The sequence below is a fragment of the Equus caballus genome, chromosome 3 (genome assembly GCF_041296265.1).
Source record: "Equus caballus isolate H_3958 breed thoroughbred chromosome 3, TB-T2T, whole genome shotgun sequence".
NCBI classification, from domain to species: domain Eukaryota; kingdom Metazoa; phylum Chordata; class Mammalia; order Perissodactyla; family Equidae; genus Equus; species Equus caballus.
The window spans coordinates 118491421-118516106 of NC_091686.1; the positions used below are offsets into that span (position 1 = coordinate 118491421).

At 44.4% G+C, this 24686-nt stretch overlaps 1 protein-coding gene and 1 long non-coding RNA gene across 3 annotated transcripts; one reads left to right on the top strand and one right to left on the bottom strand.

The window, feature by feature from the left end:
• Positions 1–1211: 1211 nt before the first annotated feature.
• On the bottom strand, positions 1212–11321 carry TMEM128 (transmembrane protein 128). 2 transcript variants are annotated; one of them, XM_005608894.4, is made up of 5 exons: positions 10992–11321; positions 9348–9489; positions 5090–5248; positions 3093–3200; positions 1212–1852 (listed from the first exon to the last, which is right to left on the bottom strand). In XM_005608894.4, the coding sequence occupies exons 1-4, from the start codon at positions 11086–11088 to the stop codon at positions 3101–3103; spliced, it is 498 nt and encodes a 165-aa protein (XP_005608951.1). In that variant the 5' UTR covers positions 11089–11321; the 3' UTR covers positions 1212–1852; positions 3093–3100. The 2 variants fall into 2 exon arrangements, with proteins under 2 accessions (XP_005608951.1, XP_023494128.1); XM_023638360.2 differs by having other exon boundaries at positions 9348–9486; positions 10992–11133.
• Positions 11277–20469, top strand: LOC111772969 (uncharacterized). The gene is made up of 2 exons (XR_002807179.2): positions 11277–12189; positions 12630–20469. It is a non-coding gene; the product is annotated as an uncharacterized lncRNA (long non-coding RNA).
• Positions 20470–24686: the final 4217 nt, after the last annotated feature.

The window sequence follows — 24686 nt, forward strand, 5'->3', positions numbered from 1 at the left end:
AACCCAATGATGACCGTCACCTCTCCTTGAGCCTATTTCTTGTATCCTTATATTTAAAGTCTTTTGGGCCTTTCCCAAGAACATGGTCAGCTGGTGGGTTTTCTGACCTTTTAAAGCAGAGCCCTTTGAGCATGCCCACTTCCCTGAGCCCACTGATCCCTTCCTCCACAATTCATCATGGCAACCCTGACATCTCTACTTTGTTTAATGTTTCCAAGTCTCCAAGAACCACAGCTGCAGTGGATTAGAGCCATCCCCTGAAGCCCCTGCCAGGGTGTTAAATCCTCCAGGACAAGGGAGTGCCTAAATGGACAAACTCTCCCTTATCCAACTTGATATTCTGCTTTTAACCCAGCACCACCAGGATCTACTCCTGGGCACTCTCCTGATACTTGTCAATATGTTCTTCAGTCCTGAAGCACCTTGCATATGATCCCTCTCTCTACTGAACAGGCCAGCACATCCCCAGTAAGCTACACTAATATTTGATCCAGGATATCAGTTGGGAGGCCAGGGGATACAGGGACAAATCCTGAGGCGGGCAAGCAATGGTTTTTGGGGTTCCCACATCCTCTGAGGCACCGGACCCCCCCACTGTTGAGTGACTTGGCTACCTGATTCTGACCCTGCCTGACTTTGCTCCTTACTATAAATGAAAGTCTCTCTACACACCCTAACATATGTGTGTACACTGACTGGCCTTGATTCTGCTTACTGATCATGCCTGCCTTTTCCCACCCCAGATCCTAGATCTACTTTCTCTTTCTTTCCCTGTCCATTACCATTTACAGAGTGAGTACCTACTGTGTGCCAGGCACTGCAATATGTGTTTTTTAAACATGGTTCCTATTATGCACAACGCTACAAGACAGCTATTATTCGCCCTTGCCAGCTGGAGGAAGATGAACACTCCTCAGGGTCAGACAGCAGCAGGTGCAGGGTGTGATCTGAGGCAGACTGAATCTGCTCATCACAGGAAGTCCCTTTCCAGGGAAAAAGCATCCACATCAGGGACTTTCTATGTCACAGTGCTTATGATGTTCGGGTTTAATGTGGACAGATTTGCATTTGAAAGTGCAAATACTGTTTTCACAGGTCTGTGAAGAGCAGAGTAGCCTTCTCTAAAAAGAAGGCTATTTCTTTGGTAAACTCAAAGTGCTAATAGCTGGAAACAGAACTAATCCAAAGTTTGTATTAATAAAACACACAAGAAAGTTATAAAAATATTTAATTTAAATGTTAAAGAAAAATTATACATACTTAAAAATGATTAAAAGTCCATATGTTAAACAAATGCTAAAAACCCAATAATTTACACAATCATAATATGTGAAGTGATGCGAACACATAAAATATTTTCAATTGGTCCTCTCACCTAACAAAACTATTATAAAAGTGAGACACATAGTAACTGCTGCAGTTGGCTTAAAGGCACAGGACAGCATCATTCCGTTACACACACATCCAGTCACCTTGTACAATGAACTGCTACCCTTAAATGGAAAAGTGAACAATTTATCTGTAATATTGAGTGTACATTATGTACCCATTATGAAACTTTGTTTAAAGTTTTACACCAATAATTTCTCCAATGATTCAAACAGATTAACATTCCAAATTAGTTATTTCTATTTTGAATTCAAAAAATTCAATCACCACGTGAGTTTAAGAAGAAGCAAATGAAATATAATTTACTCTGCTTTCAACCACAGATCTATAAAGTTACCGTTCCTCTCAGGAAACCATTCACTGCGTAGAGGCAAAAACACACTGTAGCTCTTCCATTATGTCTGCGATGCTTTCAGATAGCTGGGTATTTAATCATTCACTTTAAAATGACATGCCCTTAAATCTGAAAGAAAACCAGCTTTTATGTCCCAAGTGAAACATTCTATCTTAAACTGTTGGATTTTATATTAAAAAAGCACAGTTCCATCTACAGGCCTGCAGCACTATCTGGTTCTCCGTTACCAATTATACATTTGTATCAACAGTTAGTCATAAGCTCCCAAACGTGTAAAACCTCAAAACTGAACAGCCAAAGATTTAACGAAATCAGGAGGGAGAGGTGGGAGCCAGGGTCAGATGCGGGAATGTTCTTGTGGCGACACCCATCAACCGGGACGAGAGCAGATTGTGAGAATCCGAACAGTCCACAGCACAACGTGCAGAGGGGACTCTACACATCAGCATGGTCACTTACGTGCTGGCAATTACTCTCAGACCAGCAACAATAACATCCCTTTCTTCTCTACGTGGTAACAATGAGTTCCCTTTAAAACTCCAAAGGAAGAACATGCCATCTGCTGGCTGAACTGTCAGTTTTCTTTTGCACCCCAATAATTTACTTAGTGTATTAACTTTTACCTCTCTGGGCCTCAGTTTTCCTACCTGTAAACTGACGTATGGAGTATTTCCTCCAAGTCCTGATGTAAGTGACATGAAAAGAGGGCCCATCTGTCTTTTTTCCCATGTCCCTAAGCATACAGAGTGAGTACTCTTAAGACATACTTATTGAATAACAGAATTATCTGATACTCAGCCAACAGATCCCACTGTGTAAGACAGCAGGCCCAGGGATGCAACGGTCTATGGGGAGGCAGAGACTCTATAAATAACATAGAAGGAAAAGGTTGATGTGTCCTCCATCAAACATTTATGAGGTAGCCAGAATAGTTAGAAAATGGCAGACTTTTTTGCCCAATTGGGTAAAATTACCCATTCTCCCAGATTCCCATTTCTCGAGAAAATCTAGCCAATAGCCACTTGTGTATAAACTGATGGAAGTTGACTTCAGTATAAAATGGTCTGTGTGCACTTCACCTATATTGAAAGGGGAAAAAAAATTGCCTTCATGAGATCCTTGAAAGGCAGTGTGCCTTCTCTAAGCAGTAGTCACTTAGAACTAAATTACACAAATGGGAAGGGGTCTCAGGCCCTTTCATCGCAGAGTTCAGTGGATGAACAGCTCGAGTGTGAACACAACTGAAATAATCCACAAGTAGTCTGCTATTGCTGTGTCAGCGGAAAACTGTCATGAAAGACATTTTCAAATGAGTACGTTATCGGAAACACCATTCCAGAAATCTTACCTTCAGAGTCATCCCAGGAGTGAGATCAACATTACAACCCCCATAAACTGCGTAAACAGCAACAGTGGAGTGAAAAATGACCACACGTGCCATAAAGCTATGTTGAAGCTGAAAAGAAAAAGACAAAAAACACCCAGCTGACAACTGCACCCGTAATCTACACAAATGTATCCCATTGTAGAATCCAGACTTAAAGAACTCACTTTCTACTCAGTTTGGAAAAGCTCATTCACCCAGCAACTTTATATACATCTATCATGTTTCTCAGATACGTGATGCAGCCAATACTCGAAATACCACAATCTCTTCAAAACATTCTGGGAACTGGAGTCACTAAAGGTCTTCTAACGAGTCAGCATGGCTTAATGGAAACGTGAGTCTCCTAAAGTTAGTGTCTCTAACGGAACATGAATTAAAACACTATATCAAACGATCATAATACAAAAGACAGTTAAAGGTTATTTTTCTGTTAGAAACAGAATGAAAAAAGTAATTGTCTATAAACTGCTATTAATTTTCTATTGAGAAAAACACTATTCCCCTCACCAAGGTAAGAATAAAACATTTTTTAAGTGCAAATGAGTTTTATGGACTGAATTTATAAGAGCAGAAGTTAATAAGGGAAAATTATAGTTAATTACATAAGTGTTTCAGATAGTTATTGATTTAAATATATGTTTTGAAAAATAGCTAAAAAATAAAATAGCATCTCCGGGAGTGATGTTAGCTTTATAAGAAAATGTAAGAGCTGGCCAGTGACGTAGTAGTTAAGTTTGTGTGCTCTCCTTTAGCGGCCTGGGGTTCGCCAGTTCAGATCCCGGGCACAGACCTAGGCACTGCTTATCAAGCCAGGCTGTGCCAGGCGTCCCACATATAAAGTAGAGGAAGACTGGCACAGATGTTAGCTCAGGTCCAATCTTCCTCAGCAAAAAGAGGAGGATTAGCAGATGTTAGCTCAGGGCTAATCTTCCTCAAAAAAAAAATAGAAAATGTAAAGTAACACACTTGTCTACCTGCATCACGGAAGGAGTAATAATAATCACATCACAATGTAATATATGTCAAAGAACCTTACACTTGAACTACAGAAAATCATTAAAAAACAGATATTTAAACTGAATATGTACAAAGGTATGTGGTTTCTCCAAAATCAAAATTCACTTACTATAAAGAAAGGAAAAAAACTAAAGGACCATACACAATGTATAAAGAGTAGTTTTTCTCTCTGATTGGCAGGATCATAGGATTTATTTCCTTTGTGTTTTTCTGTAACAGATTTTTCTTCAGTGAGCAAGTATACTTTTATAAACATTAAAAAAAAAATCAGTATTTTTTTCATTGAGTACCTATGAGCTTATGAAGAAGGATACTGACTATGGCATTGTTTATAACAGCATAAGAATAAAAACATCAGTAAACCCCACAAAAGGGAGCTGGTGAAATAAATCATGGTACGCCCATGTAGTGATGACTAACAGAATGAGGCGCATCTACACACACCAACACAGAGGAATTCCAAGCTATAGGGCTCCATTAAGAAGAAAAAAGATGGCGTGCTGGCCTGGTGGCATAGTGGTTAAGTTTGCATGCTGCGCTTCGGCGGCCTGGGGCTCGCCAGTTTGGGTCCTGGGTGCACACCTACACACCACTCATCAAGCCACGCTGTGACAGGCACCCCACATAGTAGAACCAGAAGGACTTACAACTAGGATATACAAGTATGTACTGGGACTTTGGGGAGAAAAAACAAAAGAGCATGTATATTGTGTTTTCAATAACTAAATACATACATAATAATAATACATAAATAATAAATACATAATACATAAATACATAAATAAAGAGAGAAAGATACTACTGAAGAGGGAATCAGAGACTAGAAATGATAGGGAGACTATTTTCCTGTTATTCTTTTTTCTTCCTTTGAATTTTGTACCATGTCCATCATTTGATCAAAAAACTTTTTATTCCTATTAGTCATTTCAAACTCAACTTACCAAATTCCTGCTGCAATAAAAGTAGCAGTTGTAACGGGTATCAAGGTTGGATACTTGACATCATAATCTCCAATTCCACGATACCACTCCAGGTAGAGGATGCAGTAAAATGCAATCGACAAGCTGACGAGCAACAAGGCACCGCCAAAGAGAAACCAGCTGTAGAGACAGAAATGACGTAAGGGTTGACAGCACGTGGCAAGTTAGCAGATGTCTCACAGGTTGCATTGACAGCCTACAAATCTATTTCTAAGAAGAATATCAGCTGGGGAAGGAGCACAGAGGGCCCCACAGTTCCTCAATCCAGCTTCCAGAAAGTCCCCATCTAATGGGAGATGGGGGAGAAAGGATGAGGCTGAGACACATGGAAGGATGAAAAAAGACTTCAAATACATGCATGCACACACACTTTCATAAACTAGCCAACTCAAAAAGAACCCTGGAACAGTGAGGCATTTTCTTTAAAAACCAGGAAAGAGGCCTGGCCCCGTGGACAAGTTTGGCACATTCCACTTCAGCAGCCCGGGTTCAGTTCCCGGGACCAACCTACTCCACTCATTGGCAGCCATGCTGTAGCAGCAACACACAAACAAAACAGAGGAAGACTGGCACAGATATTAGCCCAGCAACAATCTTCCTCAAGGAAAAAGAGGAAGACTGGCAACAGATGTTAGTTCAGAGTGACTCTTCCTCAGCAAAAAAAAAAAAAAAAAAAAAAACCCAGGAAAGGTAGTGGCTTTCTGGTTGTTTCTGAAGTTTTAAGTGTTAGAATAATAAAGATTCTCTAAGGGTACCATTAACTCCTCTAAGTAGGGTTTCTTGGAATACTGAAAATCAATTTGGAAGATAGTTAATTCAAACTGCCTCTCATAAATGGTTTCTAAATGAAACCTTCCCATTTTTAGAATGTCTCCAATCTTCCTCCAAGGGCCACGTCTTTTTCCTCCTTCCAATTCCATCCAAGACCTGACTCAGTGTGTGTGAGGCAACCTCATCAGCCCCTTCTTTCCAGCCCCTGCTGGTCACGTGAGGTGGCCAGACTTGGGGAATGAAGTCCCTTTCCCAGTCTCCCAAATCAACCCAAACCCTCACTATTTTTTGCTTCTCCAAGGGGAGAAGACTGGTGCTCCGGGTAGAGGAGAGATGGAACAGATGGCTGCAACAGTCCGGTTAACAGGCACTGAGCTGACTTTCAACAATGGCAAGGAAGTGATGACTTCTTTTAAGGCTCTTTATGATGATGCAATTCTTGGATTCAGAATGATGAGAGGCAGATAATTCAGTGGTTAGGAGCACAGCCTTTGCAATCTGTCTGTCTGGGTGTGAATGTCAGCTCCAGCAAGACTAGCTTTGTGAGCTAGTTACTTAACTTCAGTGTGCTTGGGAAATATTAACAACACTTAACGCATAGAAGAGCTATGAGAATCAAACAGTGTTTAGGAAAGTGTTTCTCACACAGCTAACCTCAGTAGCGATCATTATTCCACTGATGTTATCCACGAGAAAAATATTTCCATGTTCCTCTTGAGGGGTCTTCAAAGAGCTCTCTTCTGCTAGAGTATGCATTCTCAACAGGGGCGATACCACCCTCAAAGTGAAGAAAAAATCTCACTCTTTTTCTATGTACAAAGCACAAATATCCATGCAGCACATAAGGGGGTGATTAGGAAAAAATGGTTAAAAACGGCTCCTTAGGAGGTGACAATAAAGAAAGGTTGTGGAACACCGTGCTAGAGTTACGGTGATCTCCTTGCTTTGTCAGAATCCTTCCTTCTATTCATTTCAGTTTCTAACTTCACACGGAATTCTAGTGCGGCTGCTCTGTCCAGATATGAGAAAGGACAGAAAAACCGAGAAAACTGCCTGAACAAAATAAAGTACTGCCAGTCGGTGGTCCTCAGCCCTGGCTACTGATCTGAGTCAGCTTTGTGATTTTCTAAAATGAAATTATCTTGCCCCAGTTTCTGACCTGGTGGGTCTGGAAGGCCCTGAGCATCTGGGATTGTAATTTTAGCTGTAGTTTAATCAACTCCACAGTTGATTCTGATGCAAACAACCAGGATTTTTTTTTAAATTGTGATTTCCAAAGCATCAGGATGTTTTGCTTTATTTTTAATGTTGACTTGTCTCTCCTATCTTTGAACATACAATCCGTAGCCTTGCATAGATTTAAAGAACCCTAATGCCTCGAGCTTCTGAACTTGGCTAACAGCAGGGTAAAGAAAGGAACTCCCTCAGGTGTGAGAGGAATGAACGTTTTTAAGAAAGCAGAACTCAGCCTCAACTATCTTTGAGTACCACTCTATCCCACGGCTGCTCAAGCTCCCCACTGCTTACTGAGGCCCTCAGCAAGAACACCATGCTACTCAAAATCTTCAGCCTCGGAGGATGCACTTAGGTCTTTTTTCTCTAAGATGATGCTTTTTTGAGGCCAGGCCTATGACTCCTACTCTCTTTTCATTCTCACAGCCCTGGTCCCGAGTCCTGGCTCTGCCACACCACAGCGGTATGCTCCCTGGCATTCCACTTACTCCTGCAGGTGCCCCCAAACATCTTCTACGGCTAATTATTCCTTACCTCATCATTTCCTTAAAGTTAAACTCCTAAGAATACTTAATATAAGGACACAGATAGAGAAGTCCTCTATCTCTCCTAAAACCTCCAACAGGTCTACCTCCTAAGACTGCTCTGGATCAGGTGCCCTTCTAGATGTTGCCGTAGCATCCCATACATACACTCACACAGCCTGCACCACGTGACCTATGCATCTCCCTGTCTTGGCCTAGAAGGAGCTGTTGGAGGGCTAAAAATGTGCCTTATGCATCATTGTCACCACAGGTGAACACACTTCAGGTTCTCACGAAATATTTGATGAACACAGGCGCAGCTGCTACTGGTGGTGTGTGAAGTAACCATTCCATCTTTTCCCAGCCCAAGCTCTAAACCAACTGATAGAGACAAAGGAGTGAGGATGATGAACATGAGTTGTCAGCTTTTTAACTGACAGAGCTGTGGGAAGATGGCTCTGGTGACAAAGCCAGTGACAAAGTGCTTCCTGATACTGAAACTCAGAAACAGACAGACTTACCCAAGATTCCAAGTTGAAACGAAAACCTAGAGATCTTCTCATGTTGGCGCTGCCCCCATAAAACGATGGCAAAGAAAAGCGGACCAGAGTCTGTGCTTCCCATGGGCAGCTGGCTCCCAAAAGAAAGAAGGTGCTAAACTACACGTCTAGTTCTTCATCCCAAACTCAATCAGATAGTCACACCACCTCCCAGGGAAGGAGCAAGTGACGGGGAGGGACAGGAAGATGGAAGTGTTTGAGGAAAGTTCCTGCTCACAGAAATAAGAGGGGAACAAGCTTTCTCCCTCTAATAGTTTAAATCAACTCGCTTATGCTTGCTTTTCCCTGACTGTGTGCTCCATCGAGCTCCTGGCTCCCCTCCGGCACTCACTGCTCCTCCTGAAGGATTCTGGAGAACTCTGTGTCCCCCAACGATAACACAGGATCAAACAGTCCTGTCTGCACCTGTCTTCTAGCCCTGACAGTACTTCCAGTCATGCTTGCAACCTATGCAAACCACCCCTCCCAATGCCAGCTCTGACACTCACCAATATCTCTCCCTCTTTCTTCTGTATTCTGGGGGCCTCCAGAACATTCTTCAGTGTTCAGTGAGGACTCTGGGATATGATTCACAATTTTTTCCTCCATGTCAACTCCTGAGATTATACTGGAGATCTCAATCTTCGTGAATGATGGACTATTTGACATCTTGCCTCAAAGCTTGACTCCTCCCACTAATGACCTCAACTCTAATTCACTCACACCCTGTAGTTACCTTGTTAGCTGTAACTATCCTCTGAAAACAAGTCCCAAGACCCAATTCTCACCCACAACGACTCTCATTCCTTCCTCCCAGTACCCCTGCACTTTATCTTCATAAAGACCTGCAGTCAGTCTTTCTCCCTCTATGTTTTACAAATGGATTAGGTCCTTCTTAAAGTCACTCCCTTCCCCATCCTACAACACATTTATGCTGAAAAGGCACACTGAAATACTTTCCACTCTCACCCACTCTCCTGTATACGCCCAGAGCATACACTCTCTCACTCATCTTTGTATCACCAGTACCTCCAACACGGTGCCCGGCAGAGGGCAGGTGCTTACCAAGTGTTTAAAGAATTCAACTGACAAAACAGAACATAAAAAATAAGACAAAGGTGTTCAACGTATGAAGCAATAAAGTTTTCTTACCTACTAGTGTGAAAGTTTTCTTTAACGGTTTTAAAGAAATCAACATAATAGGTCACAACAATGGATGCCAAAATCCAGAATCCAGAGTGGATATTAAGTCTTGGAAGAGGTTTCTCCTTTTTCTCAACTGCTGTAGAGGCTTCTGCAAATAAGGAAGGTTTCAACTTATCAAGTTACCATAAGTTTATGAAGAAAAATCACACTTATTTTAAGCCAAATAAAATAAATTCCTAGTGCTTTCTAAGAACCAGGTTTTCTCCCATTATAGTACCAATTTCTTCTGTAAAGCCATCAAAGTAGGTTTTTCTTTGCAGAAATTATAGGAGCCTGCTAAAAAACATGTTCAAAACAATCAACTTTATTCTTCTAAATGAATTTTGAAACCAAATTTGCATACTCATAGTCTTTCAGAAAGAATGATGCCACCTGGTAGTGTAGGAATTTTAACATTATGTTTCATATATCACCTAGAGATGTAATTAGTCCTGTTAATTAAGAAAAATGCAAACAGCAAAACTTAAAGGACAAAACAGACTTGTGATTTTCAAAAAATACTTTTAATTACATATTTAAATTATTTTAAACACAACTACTTGAAGCAGCTCAAAAATGGAAAGGGCACATGGGAGGGCTAGTCCTGGCACAGTGCCGCCTATTCAGGTGATGGACAAGTCAAATTTCTTCCATCTGGGACCTGATCTGAAAGAACAGGTGGCTGGGATTGGCTCAGGTGAGTTACTGCTAACAAGTTCCCCAGGTGAGTGACACGCCCTTCCTCTAGATCATATGACAACCACTAGAATACATCTGAGGTTCCTGACCTTTAGCTGACCGTCAGGATCCCTGCGGAACTTGTTGAGAGAACAAATTCTGGAAGATACCCTCAAAATTTATACATAAGCATGCCTGGCATGATGTTTCTTCTCTTTATTCTTCAAAAGGTAATAAATGCACAGGACTTACAACGTACAAGACAAGAGCTAAAATGCAATCTCTCTCTCTCCTATTCTTAACTGCAGTTCCTCAGCCCAAAAGCAACTACCAATATCAACTTATACCGAATTCTTCCAAATTCTACGCAACTACAGGTGAATAAAAATCACACGTGATCTGGTTTGTACCCACATGGTGGCATACCAGACTCTGTTCTGCGCCTCCCTCTGAAAATCACCCACATCGGTATATAAAAGTCGTCCTGGTGTGTCATGTATGGATACATCTAAACGTACTGAACCAGCTCTCTGCTGACAGGCCATCAGATGTCTCCGGTCGCTCGCTATTACAAGCAATGCTGAGGTGAAACACTACACACACGTCCTTGTGGACATACTGATACAAGTATGTTCCTTTGGTAGATTCGTAGAAAGAACGGTGGGCATCTTTAACATTAATGGATGTTGCCAAACAGGTGTTAAATCAGCTCTCCTGGGAACCCTGGAGCGCAGCTGAGAGGAAGATACGCAGGGCTCCGTGTTCTCTAAGGATCTTTTATGACACCAAATACCCGACTTCCCAAACTATTCGGTAAGCCTGGAAAAACGAAACCCGGTCCCTCCTGACTGGGGAGGGCTGCGGGAGGCCCGCGGGCCGGCCGTTTCCGGGGGCCTCGGCGCAGCTCGTAGCGCGCCCGGGGGAGCGCCTCACCCGGCCCGGCAGAGCTCTCGCCGTCCACCGGGGCCTCGGCGTCCGGCGGGAACAGATACCGCCGCCGGAGATGCTCCCGCGCCCGCGAAGCGTCCATCTTGGCACCGCCCAGAACCCCGGCGGAAGTGACGTCAAGCCCGCCGGAACTTCCGCCATCGGCTTTCCGGCGGAGGAGTCTCTTTTTGTGAGGGGTGGAGACTCTTTGGTCTTCGGAGTGTTAGTTAATGGAAATGTACGTCCGAGTTGGCTTCCTAACCTCTGCGCTCGAGTCCTCAAACCTGATTTGAATTTCAAGATACTAGTCCTCTCCCGGCGGAAGATATCCCTTTTATTCCGAGCTACGGAAGGCCAGAAGGACCAAGGTTGCTGACGCCGCTCTGCGTGGCATGCAGGGATGCGCCTTTGTGTGGCGCCTCTTGGTTCCTTTTGCCCTGTGCCTCCGGAGCCTTCCCTGGCTCCCCTGTGTCTAAAGCATCACAGCCCCTAGTGTCTTTCCTAATTCTCCTCTTCAAGAGTCGCCCAGCTAGACTTGAAAGTGTCGAAGGCAGCCCCAGGAGGAGGAAAGGACCGCTGGGTGGCCGGTGCGCCTGCTGTTGAGCCCCGGGCCTGGCACTGACCATTTAGGTGGACTTGCGCAAGAAATAAACCTCGCCGGCCTGGTTCTTCTTCTGCATAACGGAGAGGATACCTGCCTCATGGGTTTGTTGTGAAGTTTAAATGCGAAGCACCTGTATGCGGTTCATGTTAACCCCCTGCTTCCGACTTAGGAGAAGTTGCCCCTGCTGGGAACTTGGGAGCTAAATGTGTACTTTCCCAGAAAACTGCCATTTCCCATCGCTCACGCTCATAAACCGAAAAAGACGTGTCACTAATTCACAAGTTTTGCTCCATCAATAATCCTGTTTATGACTCTACTACCCCCTTCCTATCGGGTCATATGTTGAGAAGTTTTGTGCTTAACCATTGAACGCTTACTGAGCACCTACTATTTGCTACGAACTGTTAGGCACCATGCTAGGCAATGGGAATAAAGATGAATAAGACATGACTTTGCCCTTGAGGAGCTCCTGGACTGGACCAGAGATGACCACAGAGACATAATACGGGATAGCGTAATGTTTATAAAAGTATGGAAGCGTTTCATTAATTAACAAATGTGTTCTGAGCAGCTGCGTCTGCTAAAATGCTGAAGACAGAGGTAAGTTAGAATCTAGTGGAGAAGACAATTTCAATATAAAGCCATAATAGAAACACTGTGTATATGGTTATGGGAGTACCGAATGGAGAGCAGTTCATTCTCCTGGGGAGTGTGGGGAGGAGGGAGAGTGGCCTGAGGTGGGTTGAATACGGGGATGCATAGCCCAGAAAGCCACCCAGCAAGTAGAATGCGGATTAGTTAGTAGCCACTCTTGAAGATCTCCTGTATGTCGTGGGTATCTGCAGAAAAACTGTAAAAAGAAATATTCCAGAAAAGAATTTCAAGTTTCTGCTGGGTTATTTCTGCCGGGTTATTTCTGCCGTTTCTTCAGCCTTTCTAGCAAACCCTTTGGAGCAAAGAATTTAACAGCCACGAGGATCATATGGCCTTTCTACACAATACCTCTTTTCTCCCACTTTGTTTTTTGTTTTTCTTTTCAGACTCCTAAAGAATCAGCGTTCATCTCTTCAAAGCCAACTGGGGTCTTTGCCCTCCCTTCTTCTCTCTCTTGTACAGGGTTAGAAGTCTGGTTAACAGGAAGTGAATTCCTATCAAATACAGTCTTCTGTTGATTGTCTCCTGGCAGAAGGGTCAGTGCTGGGTCTCCCTCGTAACTGAATATTCCCAAGAGCCTGGCACCGATTCCAGGGTTTCCATATGTAGTGTGCTCGGTCAGATCCTGTTTCCCCTTTGGTGGTTTCAGGGTCTTTGTATTTGGATCTGAAATCCTTCCAGCTTTTTTTCCTTGATATTTTAAATGGCACTACTTGCACACCATATTGATGATACTTAAAAGCAGGTTGGAAAAAATCCAATATTTAATGACCACATCTTCTTTGCTGGGGCCCATTAAATAACTTCTTAAATGTGTGTACTGCGTACCTTAATGATAGATATATATCAGATTGCTACCAACCAAGAAATTTCATTTTCAATGTGGATTACTTGCAGGGAAAAATTAATTTGATTATGACTTTTGCTGGCTTCCCCTTAGCAACTTGGTTAAGTCCAATGTGTTTATAGATTACTGAATCCTGACTGCATCACTATGGGTCCTTGGCAAGTTATTTCATTGTTATCAGTATCAGTCTCCTCATGTGTGGCACAATGGGTACCAGAGTTAAGATAAATATATACCCATTGCTTAGCCTAGTGCCTGGCATGTGGTATAAGTTCAAGCAGTGGTAGTTACTATTCACCACCACTTAGTCGGGCTTGCCCAGCCTTCCAGATCTGGCTCCTACTCACGTCTTCATCAGTTATAACCGTATCCTCAGGCTCCAGTTACTCTTTGTTGCAATTTTCCTTTTGCCTGTGCTCTCCGCAGTTGATCGGGGGGAACAACCATGTCTTAGTAGCTCCCTAGTGCCTTGCAAACAACTGGCACGTAGCAGGAATTCCATTACACACTTTCTGCTTCGGCCCTTGATTGCAATGAACTGGTCTTCACTGTGGGCATGCATGTGTCCACCCAGCAACCTTCCTCTGAGAAACCACTTTTCCTCCTTTCTGTAGTGGTCCTGCAGAGTGCTCAGGAGGCTGACCTTGTCCTAGGGGAGGGCGTATGACGCAAACCAGACGTGTCAGTCCCCAGGACTTAGGCAGGGTCTGTTGGGAACAACTTCTTTGTTGGTGTGGTGAGTTGTGAGGGCAACGTGGGCTTGGGGCTGCCACCATGGGGACACATGGAGGTAGCCCACCTAGGAAGGAAGCTCTGAGATGCAAGCCAAGCCAAGAGGTCTTGGTTGCATTGTTTCAACTCCTGAATCCAGCCATGTTAAGAACCTAGTTAAGAACATGAGCTCTGGAGCCAGCTGCCTGGCTGGCTGTCATTACTGGTTCTCTGGTTACTGCTGTTTCAACTGTGGTCAGGCCCCTTATTTTCTCTTTTGCCTTAGTTCCCTCAGCTGAAAAATGGGGTTAAGAATAGTACCCACCTTACAGGATTGGGTAAAGATTAAAAATACATACAAAGAGCTTAGAACAGTGGGTAGCCCACAGAAAGCTCTCAGTAAGTCTTGCCTGTTGTTATTATCCATTGCTGAGACTTCTGAGTAAAAAAAACACCTTTTTTTTCCAAACTAATGCTAATTTGAGTGGTTTTCTATTACTTATACCCTGAGGCCGGCCCAGTACAGCCCTGTTCTCTCATTGTGCCATGTGTCTGCCCCAGTAGTCCCCAGTGAGACTGTGAGTGCCTCCAGGAATGAGTTCATATATATAAAGCTCTTAGGAAAGCACCTGACATATGGAAAGTGCTCAGTAAATGTTAATGTATATCACTTGGGGTACTGCCCTTCATTCCAAGAAGAAAGCCAGTTTATTTTATTTTTTTTTTGAGGAAGATTAGCCCTGAGCTAACATCTGCTGCCAATCCTCCTCTCTTTTTTTGCTGAGGAAGACTGGCCCTGAGCTAACATCCATGCCCATCTTCCTCTACTTTATATGTGAGACGCCTACCACAGCATGGCCTGCCAAGCAGTGTCATGTCCGCACCTGGGATCTGAACTGGCAAACCCCGGGCCACCAAAGCAGAATGTGTGCACTTAACCACTGTGCCACAGGGCTGGCCCCAGAAAGCCAGTTTTTTAAAAATCCCACTTTGATTATATAGATAATGCAATGAAATATGTGTCTCTTTTTCTACACAACTTATTTCCCTGATAAAAGCTGTAGAATTGGAATTGCTACGTCAAAAGATATGAACATTTTAAAGGCTTTTGATTGATATTTTCAAGCCGGCTGCAGAAAGGGTACACTGTACTACTTTACATTTCCACCAGCAGTGGGCAGGAGAAACATTCTTCAACATTTGTACCAACAACTGGCTTTTTCATTTTGGTAAATTTTTCCCAATTGATAATTGGGGCGGGGGTGGGGGGGCATCTGACATTTTACTTTTCTTTTCTTTACTAACAGATTTTTTTCACATATTAATTAGCTAGTTGCACATCATTTTCCTTTTGGGATTTTCATTGTTTGCTTATTTTTATGGATCAAGGATATCTTTGAATGTCAGATTTGTGGCAAGTTTATTTTTTCCAGTTTACTGTTTTCCTTTTAAGTTTGATCATGTTCCTACCTATGTTTTGTGTTGTTTTGTTTTCTTTACTTCTTATAGCCTGTGATGAAGTGAGAGCTTGAATGAGCTTGCCCAGTGAGGTCTAAGTGGGAAATTCTGGCAGGTCGAAAGTGCTCAATCAGTGCTAGTATATATACGAGTACATAGTACATAGTAAATGTCACTTGACCCCTCTTCAAATCAACCTAGTTACTCTCTGCCTGTTACTCAACTAGGTATACTGGGAGAGGTTCTTTTTTTTTTCCCCCTGCTTTATCTTCCCAAATCCCCCCTGGTACATAGTTGTATTTCTTAGTTGCAGGTCCTTCTAGTTGTGGCATGTGGGACGCCGCCTCAATGTGGCCTAACGAGCGGTGCCATGTCCATGCCCAGGATCTGAACCAGTGAAACCCTGGGCTGCCGCAGCACAGCAGGCAAACTTAACCACTCGGCCACAGGGCCAGCCCCGAGAGTTTCTTTTAGTTAACCACAACTGAAACCAACTCTTACCAGCCTACAAAAAATAATAATAACAATAACAACCACCATAGTAATAACCATTATAATCATAAAATACATATAGTTCTTTTTTAAAGAAGCTTATTGGAATTCCTCTGAAGTATTTCACAAGATTGAAAGAAAAATAAGATTTCAATCAAGTGTGAATGAAGGTGACACCCAGGAGAGCTCCGGGCACACAAACATGCCTCAGCTTTGAGGACACTGTGTCTGCAGCACATGGTGCTGGGCCCGCCATCATCCCTCGGGCCCTTCCCATTTCAGTGCCTGCCAGCCTGCTTCCGACTCTCACACCTGTGGCGCTTTGCCTGGGGTTTTCTCTGGTCGCATCCTTCTTAAACAGTGGGAGATGGAGGGAATTCTCACAGAAGGGAAATCTGTGTGAGCCCAACAGATGTCTACTGTGCTAGCAGAAAACGCCCCTTGTGAGCCTCTCAGGACAGGCACTGTGTTGTTTTCTGGGATAAGATGTTGGGGAGAAGAGTGGAGAAGCTTCCTTCTGGCTGCCACTCTCTCTCATCAGAAGAGAGATGCTGGTCTCAACCAAAGCATGAGGACAGGGGGAAAAGGACCATTCCCAAAACTAGAAAGACAAGCTGGAGGCGAGTGGGAGGGAACCAGCCTAGAACGGAGAGGCCAGTAGGCAGGAATCCTTGACCATTAAGCGTCCACAGTAACTCATGAAATTTCTGGCTTGTGGCCAATTTGGGAGCAATGTTTGGGTCTTTTGGGTTCTGTGGGAGGACCATCTCTTATACTGACTTGCTCACATTTAAGTTGAGAGCTGCTACCAGGTTTGCAAACCCAAAGGAAAATGGAGGTGTGTCCCGGCTGACCCTGGCTGTCTGCCCTCCCCAGGTGCCCAGAATCCTCAGGCTGTTAGTGCCAGTCTTGTTGTTGACATGACCTAAATTGTTCAGTGCCTAGAACTTGGCCTGTCACTGTGTACATGCGATCAAATAAAACAAGCTCATTTTTTTCCTTTCAAAAAGCCCACATATTTTAAATAACATATTCTACCTCCCATTATCATCCATTTCCAATAAGTAAAAAAGAAACTTAGAAGGCAGATTTTAGCTATTTTTTGAAAGCTTAACTGGAAGAAGGGATAACAGCTGAATATATTCTGAGATCTGGTAACCACAAAGGGCATGAATTGGATAAAACCATGAAAAGGACTTTCTGATCCCCTGAGTCACTGTGGAAACCACTTGGAAATCCTTGGCTTGGACATTTCTTTAAAAAAATCTCTACCTGGAAAATCTTTATAATAATTATCTAATTCATCAGTGCTAAGAAAAGGCAGGTAGAAACAAGGAGGGGGTCCTAACCAAAGGAAAAATTTGGCCAGGAGGAAAAAAATCTAAGTTATCAAGGAGACATCTAGATTCAAATCCTGATTCTGTTACGGACTCTGTGACCTGGGTCAAGTCACTTAGGCTCTCTGCACCTCCTCATCCATGAAATGGGTGCAATAATATCACCCTCCTAGAGTGGTGGAAAGATTTAATTATATGTATATGCATGCGAATGTGTATATATATAAAGGGCTTAGTACCATGCCTGATATATAGGAAGTACTCCATAAAAGGGAAGTATTATTGTTGTTGTTGTTGTTATTGGGGAAGTGGAATCTCGGCAGTGGGGAAGGGCAGCCCAGGAGTGGCATGTGGTCAATCCCAGAGGAGCAGCAGCAGGTCACAGCAGTACAGCCTTGACGGGCTGGAAGGGGTCAGGCTGGTGGCCACGCCAGTAGGAAGAGTTCAGCTGCAGAGAGGGAGGAGGAGGACCGGCGATGATGAAAACAGTGGCCGTCTTTGACCAAGCACCTCACATGGAGTAACTGGTTACTGCTCGTAGCAACCATACGAGGTAGTTACTAGTATGATTCTCATTTTATACATGAGGACACTGAGGCACAGGTTTTTATTATGGGATCCAAGGAAGCTTCCATTCCCTTGATAGAAGTGATTAAACTCCCTGTTTGGTAGTTTAATTGTAATTGCTGAGTAAACACCTCGTGTTTGTCAGAGTTTAAAGGTCCGTCATTGCCCAGGTCTTTGCCCAGAGCCACACAGCTGGTGAGTGGAGCTAGGATTTGAACCCAGGCAGGTTTCACTTCAGGGCCTAAGCTCTGGGCTGCCCTGCTGACTGCCTCTGGTGACTCAGAGTATCTCAGGACAGAAGCTACAGAGAAGTCAGAGTGCCTGGGGCTCCTTCTTGCTGGATGCTGGCTCCAGGCTGCTGGACCACGTTGTTCCGTTAGAAGCCTGGAAGGGAATATGTGGTGACCTTGTTGCCCCTTTCCCACCCAGACCCATGGCAGGCATTCTGATCGATCACAGCATTTCTTCCCCTTCCTAAGAGCCAGGGTAGGGCCCGCACATCCTGAAGAACACCAGCAAATCACCACCAATTGACTAGAGTTGATAGGTCAGATAAAACCAATTTGCTGTCCCTAGTCTAAGGGCTTAGTGTATGCCAGACAACAGTACAGAAATGCAAACTGGGGAGTGCTTTTAAGCCAATAAGAAATTTCGTGTCATTCCTTAGGAGACTCGCACATTGCTCAGCTAGGTGTACTGAAAATCACAAAAGTAAATATGCAAACACATATTTTAACAGAGCCCATAGGGAAATCCCCTGCCAATCGTAGAAAAACCAAGGTATTTCAAGTTGTACTGGAGGGCAAAGTCCCGCTCACAGAGGGTCAGCTGGACTCTGTAACCTCCCCTTGGATGTCACCTCCAGTACCATAGCCACAACTCCTGTGGTGACCTGCGGGCCCTCAAGTACAAAGCAAGGGGGAGAAGACACCAGCCTTTCAAGATGGGCAGTGGAGAGCAGAGCACCTGGCCGTGAGGAGAGTGATGGCCACGTCATGGATCACAGCGTCAGGGGCAGGATGACGCTGGCAGGAGACCTGACGTCAGGGACCTGCGCAGCACTGCACAGGGAGCCCTCAGCATACAGTGCCTGCCGCCACGACAAGGTTTGGAGCCGCTGGCTTTCCACACAGACCCAGGATTCTCAAACTCACTGAATTAGTGGAATATCGGGCGCTTTTGTGGAACATCATGAAATATGGATAAAATAGGTGAAAAATAATCAAGTGCTATAAAAGTTTATGCCAGTTCTCATAGCATCTAAACCAGAATTGTGTGGTAACACGTACCAAGAAGCTTAAGAAATTTTATGCAAGGACACCTTACAATTGAGAAAATTCTATTACCTTAGCTTTTTTCTGAAACCTAGAAGAGAGATTGCAGCTTCGGTTTTAGCTATAAAATACCTGCCTGTTAAGGATAAAATTGGTCAGAGCAGGGCTGTCCTGCAACGTCACCATTAGTATCCTGATGCAAACTTGATGCCAAATCCCGAGAGCAGCGCTCTTAGGAATTGCCAGGAGAACCGAGCCTGTACCCACCTTTGATCTATGGTGGAGAAATCTAATATATGGACTACCCGGGGCCTCCCCCGGAGTCGGCCTGAGGTCACCAGGAAGGCAGAGCAGCTCACAATAGTTGCTCTGTGGCCACACAAAGGCCTGGCCTTCCCAGCGCTGTCTGACCCTTCAACTCTGACCAACATATGTGTTTACTCAGCAATTACAATTTAAACTACCAGAGAGGCAGTTCGGTCACTTATATCAAAGGGAATGAATGAAAGCTTCCCTGGTCCCATAACAGAGAAAGCCGGACTAGCCTCTGCACTCAGAACAAAGACACTCCTCTTTTCACAGTGCAGACAATTGTTTCTCAGAAACCCTCACTGTTTTGTAACCAAGACAGACAGTTAGACGGAAGGTCCAACCCCAAATTACAGAAGTTGAAAAATCTAATAAGCGAGCTGGGCAAGATGTTGAGTTTCTTTAAATGTTAAAAGCACAGATGGAGAGCACCTAAGATGTCATTTGTTAAGCTGGGGGAAACTGCAATTCTGGTTTATTTTCAACATCACTGAAGACTGAAATCTGCTATGAAAACTTGGAGATCCAGTCTTCCACAGGTTTATAATCTAGTGGTAACCCCCAATGATTTTACTTGACAGCACTGAATAACAGCTATTTTGAGGAGACAGACATAGAGATGGAAATTGGAGAAATAGATTTCAGTGCATCTTTGGGCAAATGACCTCATCTGTCCTCAGACACTGAGGGTGGCAGTGTAAACTGGTAACAGCACTCTGAAAACCGTTTGGCCCTATCTGTTACAGCTGAAACATACCTGATGACAGCAAGTCCACTCCTAGAACACTCAGTAGAAATGAGAAAGCACGTGCCCCAGGAGACGTGTGAAAGATGTCGGTTTCATTAGAAAGCCAGCCACCCTGGAAACAGTTGCACACTGTATCAACAGTAGAATAGATAAATGCTGCACAGCAATGAAGACAGCATAAACACCTGCTACAAAGCAATGTGGATGCACCTCATGGAATCTTGGGTGAAAGACGCCGGAAACAAAAGGCCATATGCCCTAGGAGTCTATTTACATAGAGTTCAAAACCAGGCTGGACCAGTCCCTGCTGACAGCAGGCAGGCTTTGGTTCCCCTTGGGTGAAATAGTCTATTTCTTTGACCTGGGTAGTAGTGGCACAGGTGTGTGTACTTTATGACATTCACTGAGCTGTCCATTTAGGTTTTTATGTTTCTATGTGTATACTTCAATAGAAAGTTTACATTAAAAAATGAACCCATCTGAGTTTGTTGGGCAGTTTTATGACTGTATCTGTGACCTGAAAAATGGTTACATGTTCACTGTCAACTAGAGTGTTGCTTCAGAATTGAAGTGGTTTCTTCATCTAAACATGCTGCCATGCCGCCTGCTTTGGCCACTGTGGCTGCTCTTGCACCAGTCCTTGCTCTGCAGTCCAGTCCTTGGAGAGCTGTGTGCCGGGCCAGTGCCGCATTCACTGGCAGACACTGCCGCTGCACATACTTCATGCACTCGAAGAGAAGGTGTTTCCAGATACCTACTGTGAGCCAGATGCTTCGTGTATGATATTTTAATTTCGCTCTCTCAACCTGGGAAGTCAGTACAATAGACAAAACCCCTGAGTTCAGGGAGGCAACATAACCTGCCCGTGCGGGGCTCTTGGCTAGTAAAATACAAAGCGGATTGGACATCAAGTCTCCTTCTGGCACAGAGTCCTGCGTAGAGCATTGCACCCCACTGCCTGCCGCGAGCTGGTGACAGGAGGTCAGGTGGCAGGAATAAGAGAAAGCTGACTCAGTACATCAGGGGGCTAAGAAACACCTTTCAAGAATCAATCCAGGGGGCTTCACTAACCTGACTCCCTCCATCCCCACCCCAGGCGAAATGACTCCCGCCCTCTCTGGGCCCACATTGCCACCAGTACACCCCCAGCACATTTTACTGTGCCTGCCTCGAGGTTGGTTGTCTCGCTCTCCTTAAAGACAGCACAGAGCCAGCCCAGGGTGGGCACTCTGGAATTCTCTCATTAGTCCTCCTGCCTGAGAGCAGTTTCAACAAGAGGGCTGAGTGCAGAATTCCAGCCACTGAGGGTACCAGGGGATTCAGGTCCAAACATGTTTGTGAGGGAAAGCAAAACTCAGTGCACGCGAGCCGGCTTCCCAACAGAATCTCTTTAACTGTGAAATGCCACAACATGCTTATGATCAGTGATTCCTCCTCTGAAATGGAAATGGGTGAGCTTTCTCACGTGCATCAACTCCTCTGCCAAAACTCAGCCTCCTGGAACAAGAACAAGGATTAACTATACAAACCACCTCTTGCTCATGTGTAATTTAGGAGTCAATATAAAGTAACACTTTCTGTACCCAGTAAATGAGAAACATAATATGCTCTCCTTGGCTCACTAAGTAAAAAAGGAGATTTAGAAGGCCTATTTTAACCATTTTTTGAAAGCTTAACTGGAGAAGGGATAAAAGCTGAATGTATGCTGAGATCTAGTAACCAGGAAGTATTGGTAAATATATGTAATATGCCTTTTCTCTTAGCTTATGTGAGTATAATTAATTGACCTTCAGTTTCCTTCCACAAGGGAAGAAGTTACAATAAGAAGAGTGCTATGGTGCATGGTTCTATATTCAGGTGAAAGTCAGCAATATAGAATTATCTCCTATTTATGCTGGAGTCCAAGTTCACCAGAGACAAAACAACACGAAAACCAAAAAACAGCTAGGAGGATCAGTCTTCCATGGTGGAATAAAGAACTGATATCCTATCAATAGCTTTCACTAATGGAGATGAATTGGATAAAACCACTGATCTCTTAAAACTTTCCTTGTTCAGCTGCAAAAGTGCTATCTAAAAACAATCTATACCAAAGACCACTGCTGCCCCCCCCCCACCATTCCTAGAAATCTATTTTAGAAAAGAGAGGTAATTACAGGCTATTGAGATCAGCAAAGTAAATTGTTTTAACTGGAACTTGTCAGCCCAATTATAACTTTGAAAGTAAAATGACATGTTTAGAAGGATAATATGAGAACTTTTCAAAGGTTCTCTTAAAAATCTGCAGACTTGTAAAAATGCTCTTAATCTTGACTTTTTATTAGCTTATTCTCCTACCCACCGTGAGGGGGTTTAAGCAGAGACTAGGAGCGGGGTCCTTGAACTCCTCTCTCCGCAGAGGGGTCATCTTATTTCACCAAGGCAGCAAGCCTCTTGGACCTGTCTGAAGCAAGATTAACCTGGGGAAACTGGGTTTTGCAACTGTTAAACTTTCTGCCTGTACATGCCCCTCTGCCATCAGTTGCTTGATTCTCAGACTTCTGCATCAGCCCGCATCTGGCTGTCACAGCTGGTTAGAGGGAAGGGCAGCCCTGGATTCTCTCCTGCCTGGCCTCGGTTTCCTCCTGGGACTGCAGACGCCTCGTGGGTCTGACAAGAGGAGGGCCCCAGCCTAAGACAGTTGCGCATCTGAATCCTTTGGAAGGCAAGATACAGCCCATCTTCTCCCAAATCCTGCCTATAAGCAGCATCACAGAAAATGGCCAGTGCACATGGTGGACAAATGCCAGAAAGTAAGGTCCCAGATAAGGAAACCAGTGACAAAATGAAGCTGTAAAGCCTGACACAAATACCATGAGATTGGTTTCTAAAGTCCTTGCAGCTCCAGTAGCGTGTGTGTCTGAGTCCAAGTCAGGCAAGCGACTGCCAAAACCAAGGGTGGTCTGTGAAAGAACCGCGGGAGGGACCTGTGGATTGTGCTTTGCAGCCAGACCCACAGGGGCAGCTGCAGGCATGGGGCCCCTTCCCGCCACCACTGCAGTTTCCAATGAAGAGACCCTTCCGTGACACTGATCGTTCAAAATGGCCATGGCTAGGCTTACTGCTTCATCCTCGTGGGGCTCGAGGGAACTGAGAGGCCACCTCCTGCAGCCCCACTGCATGGACGCTCTGCTGGCATGCCTGAGCAGCCACCCCATGTCTGCCCTGTGCTGCTGGCAAGTTCTAACTCAAGAACCTTGGGTAGTGGCTACAAGGATGGCAGAAATGAGGACCCTACCACAGTTTATGTTTTAGTTTTGTCACATTTGCCTTAATTTTGCCTTAAATGCACCACAGTAAAACTAAAAGAAAGATAGAAATCAGCATAAATCTTGAAATACTGTAGTGCTGGTACATCGACATGTGACCCTCAGGAGCAGCTCTGCACCCTCACTGTGCACTGGGAGGACAGTGGAGCACACTCTGCTCCCTGGAGCAGGAAGACGTCCTGGGCTGGCCTCAGGAGTCACAGCTGGGCTCTGCTTTCGTCCCTAATTGAACATGTGGTCTGGGTCAAACTTCACTTCTTCTTTGCATTCCAAAACATCTAAAGCTTCTCATGGCTCAAAACTATTACTGGTAACACTAACAGTAGCGACAGCAACCACTGAAGGACTGTCTACCGGGTTTTAGGTATGGTGCTGTGAGCTTTACACGGGTTAGTTCATTCACTCACAACCCAGGAGCGACCTGTACTGTCCCATTATCCAGACGAAAAAAGTGAGGTTCAGAGGGTTACCTATTAAGAGGCCAAGCCGGGACCTGATTCTCAAGCCTAGGTCCTCCTTCATCCTGACACAGTGCCACTGAATCCCCTCATTACACAGAGGCTCGTCCCCAAATCAGAACGAGACAGTGCCACTCAGCTCACCTGCAAGTCCAGGGAGAGGCCGGCTCCTTGGCTCATCCGGGAACTCAGAGGCTCAGAGAGCATCTCTGTGGGCCCTTTGCCCCCTCCTCCTGTTGATCCTCTCGCCTGGTCCTTTTAACACTTGTTCCGTGTCCCACCCTTGCTTTCCCCTGTACCGGGAGGTACTGTTAACGATGACAGTCAACACTGGGTTAAAGGGCTGACGCTCACCACACACACCAGCTTTGAAGGGACTTCTGGCAAAATCTACTCAAATATCAAAAAGTGGCACACAGCTCTCCTCCAGCACAATCAACTAGGACTTACAATACCGTTTCTGACAGCGTTTCAAGCCACTGGATCACCGGAACAGCAATACAGCTAAATACTGGATTCGGTCTCAAACGAGCTATTTCTCTGAACCTGGTCACAGGCCACACTCCAAAATCCACTCACTGCAAATCTCTCTTTGGCTGAAGATAGACTGAGCCACAGCGTAGACAGGCCAAACTGTTACAGAGAAACAGCCTCTAAAGAGCGGAACTGCTGGCGAGGTAAGGGTTATCACTCACACAAGATCGTTGTTATGGCCGTCCCTGGATGAAATGCTGCAACTCACATATGCATTCTAACAACACAAAAACCAACCCACGAAAACCTCTAATTGAAAATGCATAGCAATGATGTAGTTAAAACAACTACTTTTTAGTCTGACCAGAGGAGGAATTATTTTTTGACTTGTCACATTTAAAAATATTTTCCATATTAAAGTGTTTTTTAAAGTATAATAATTTTCACCACAAATTTAGAA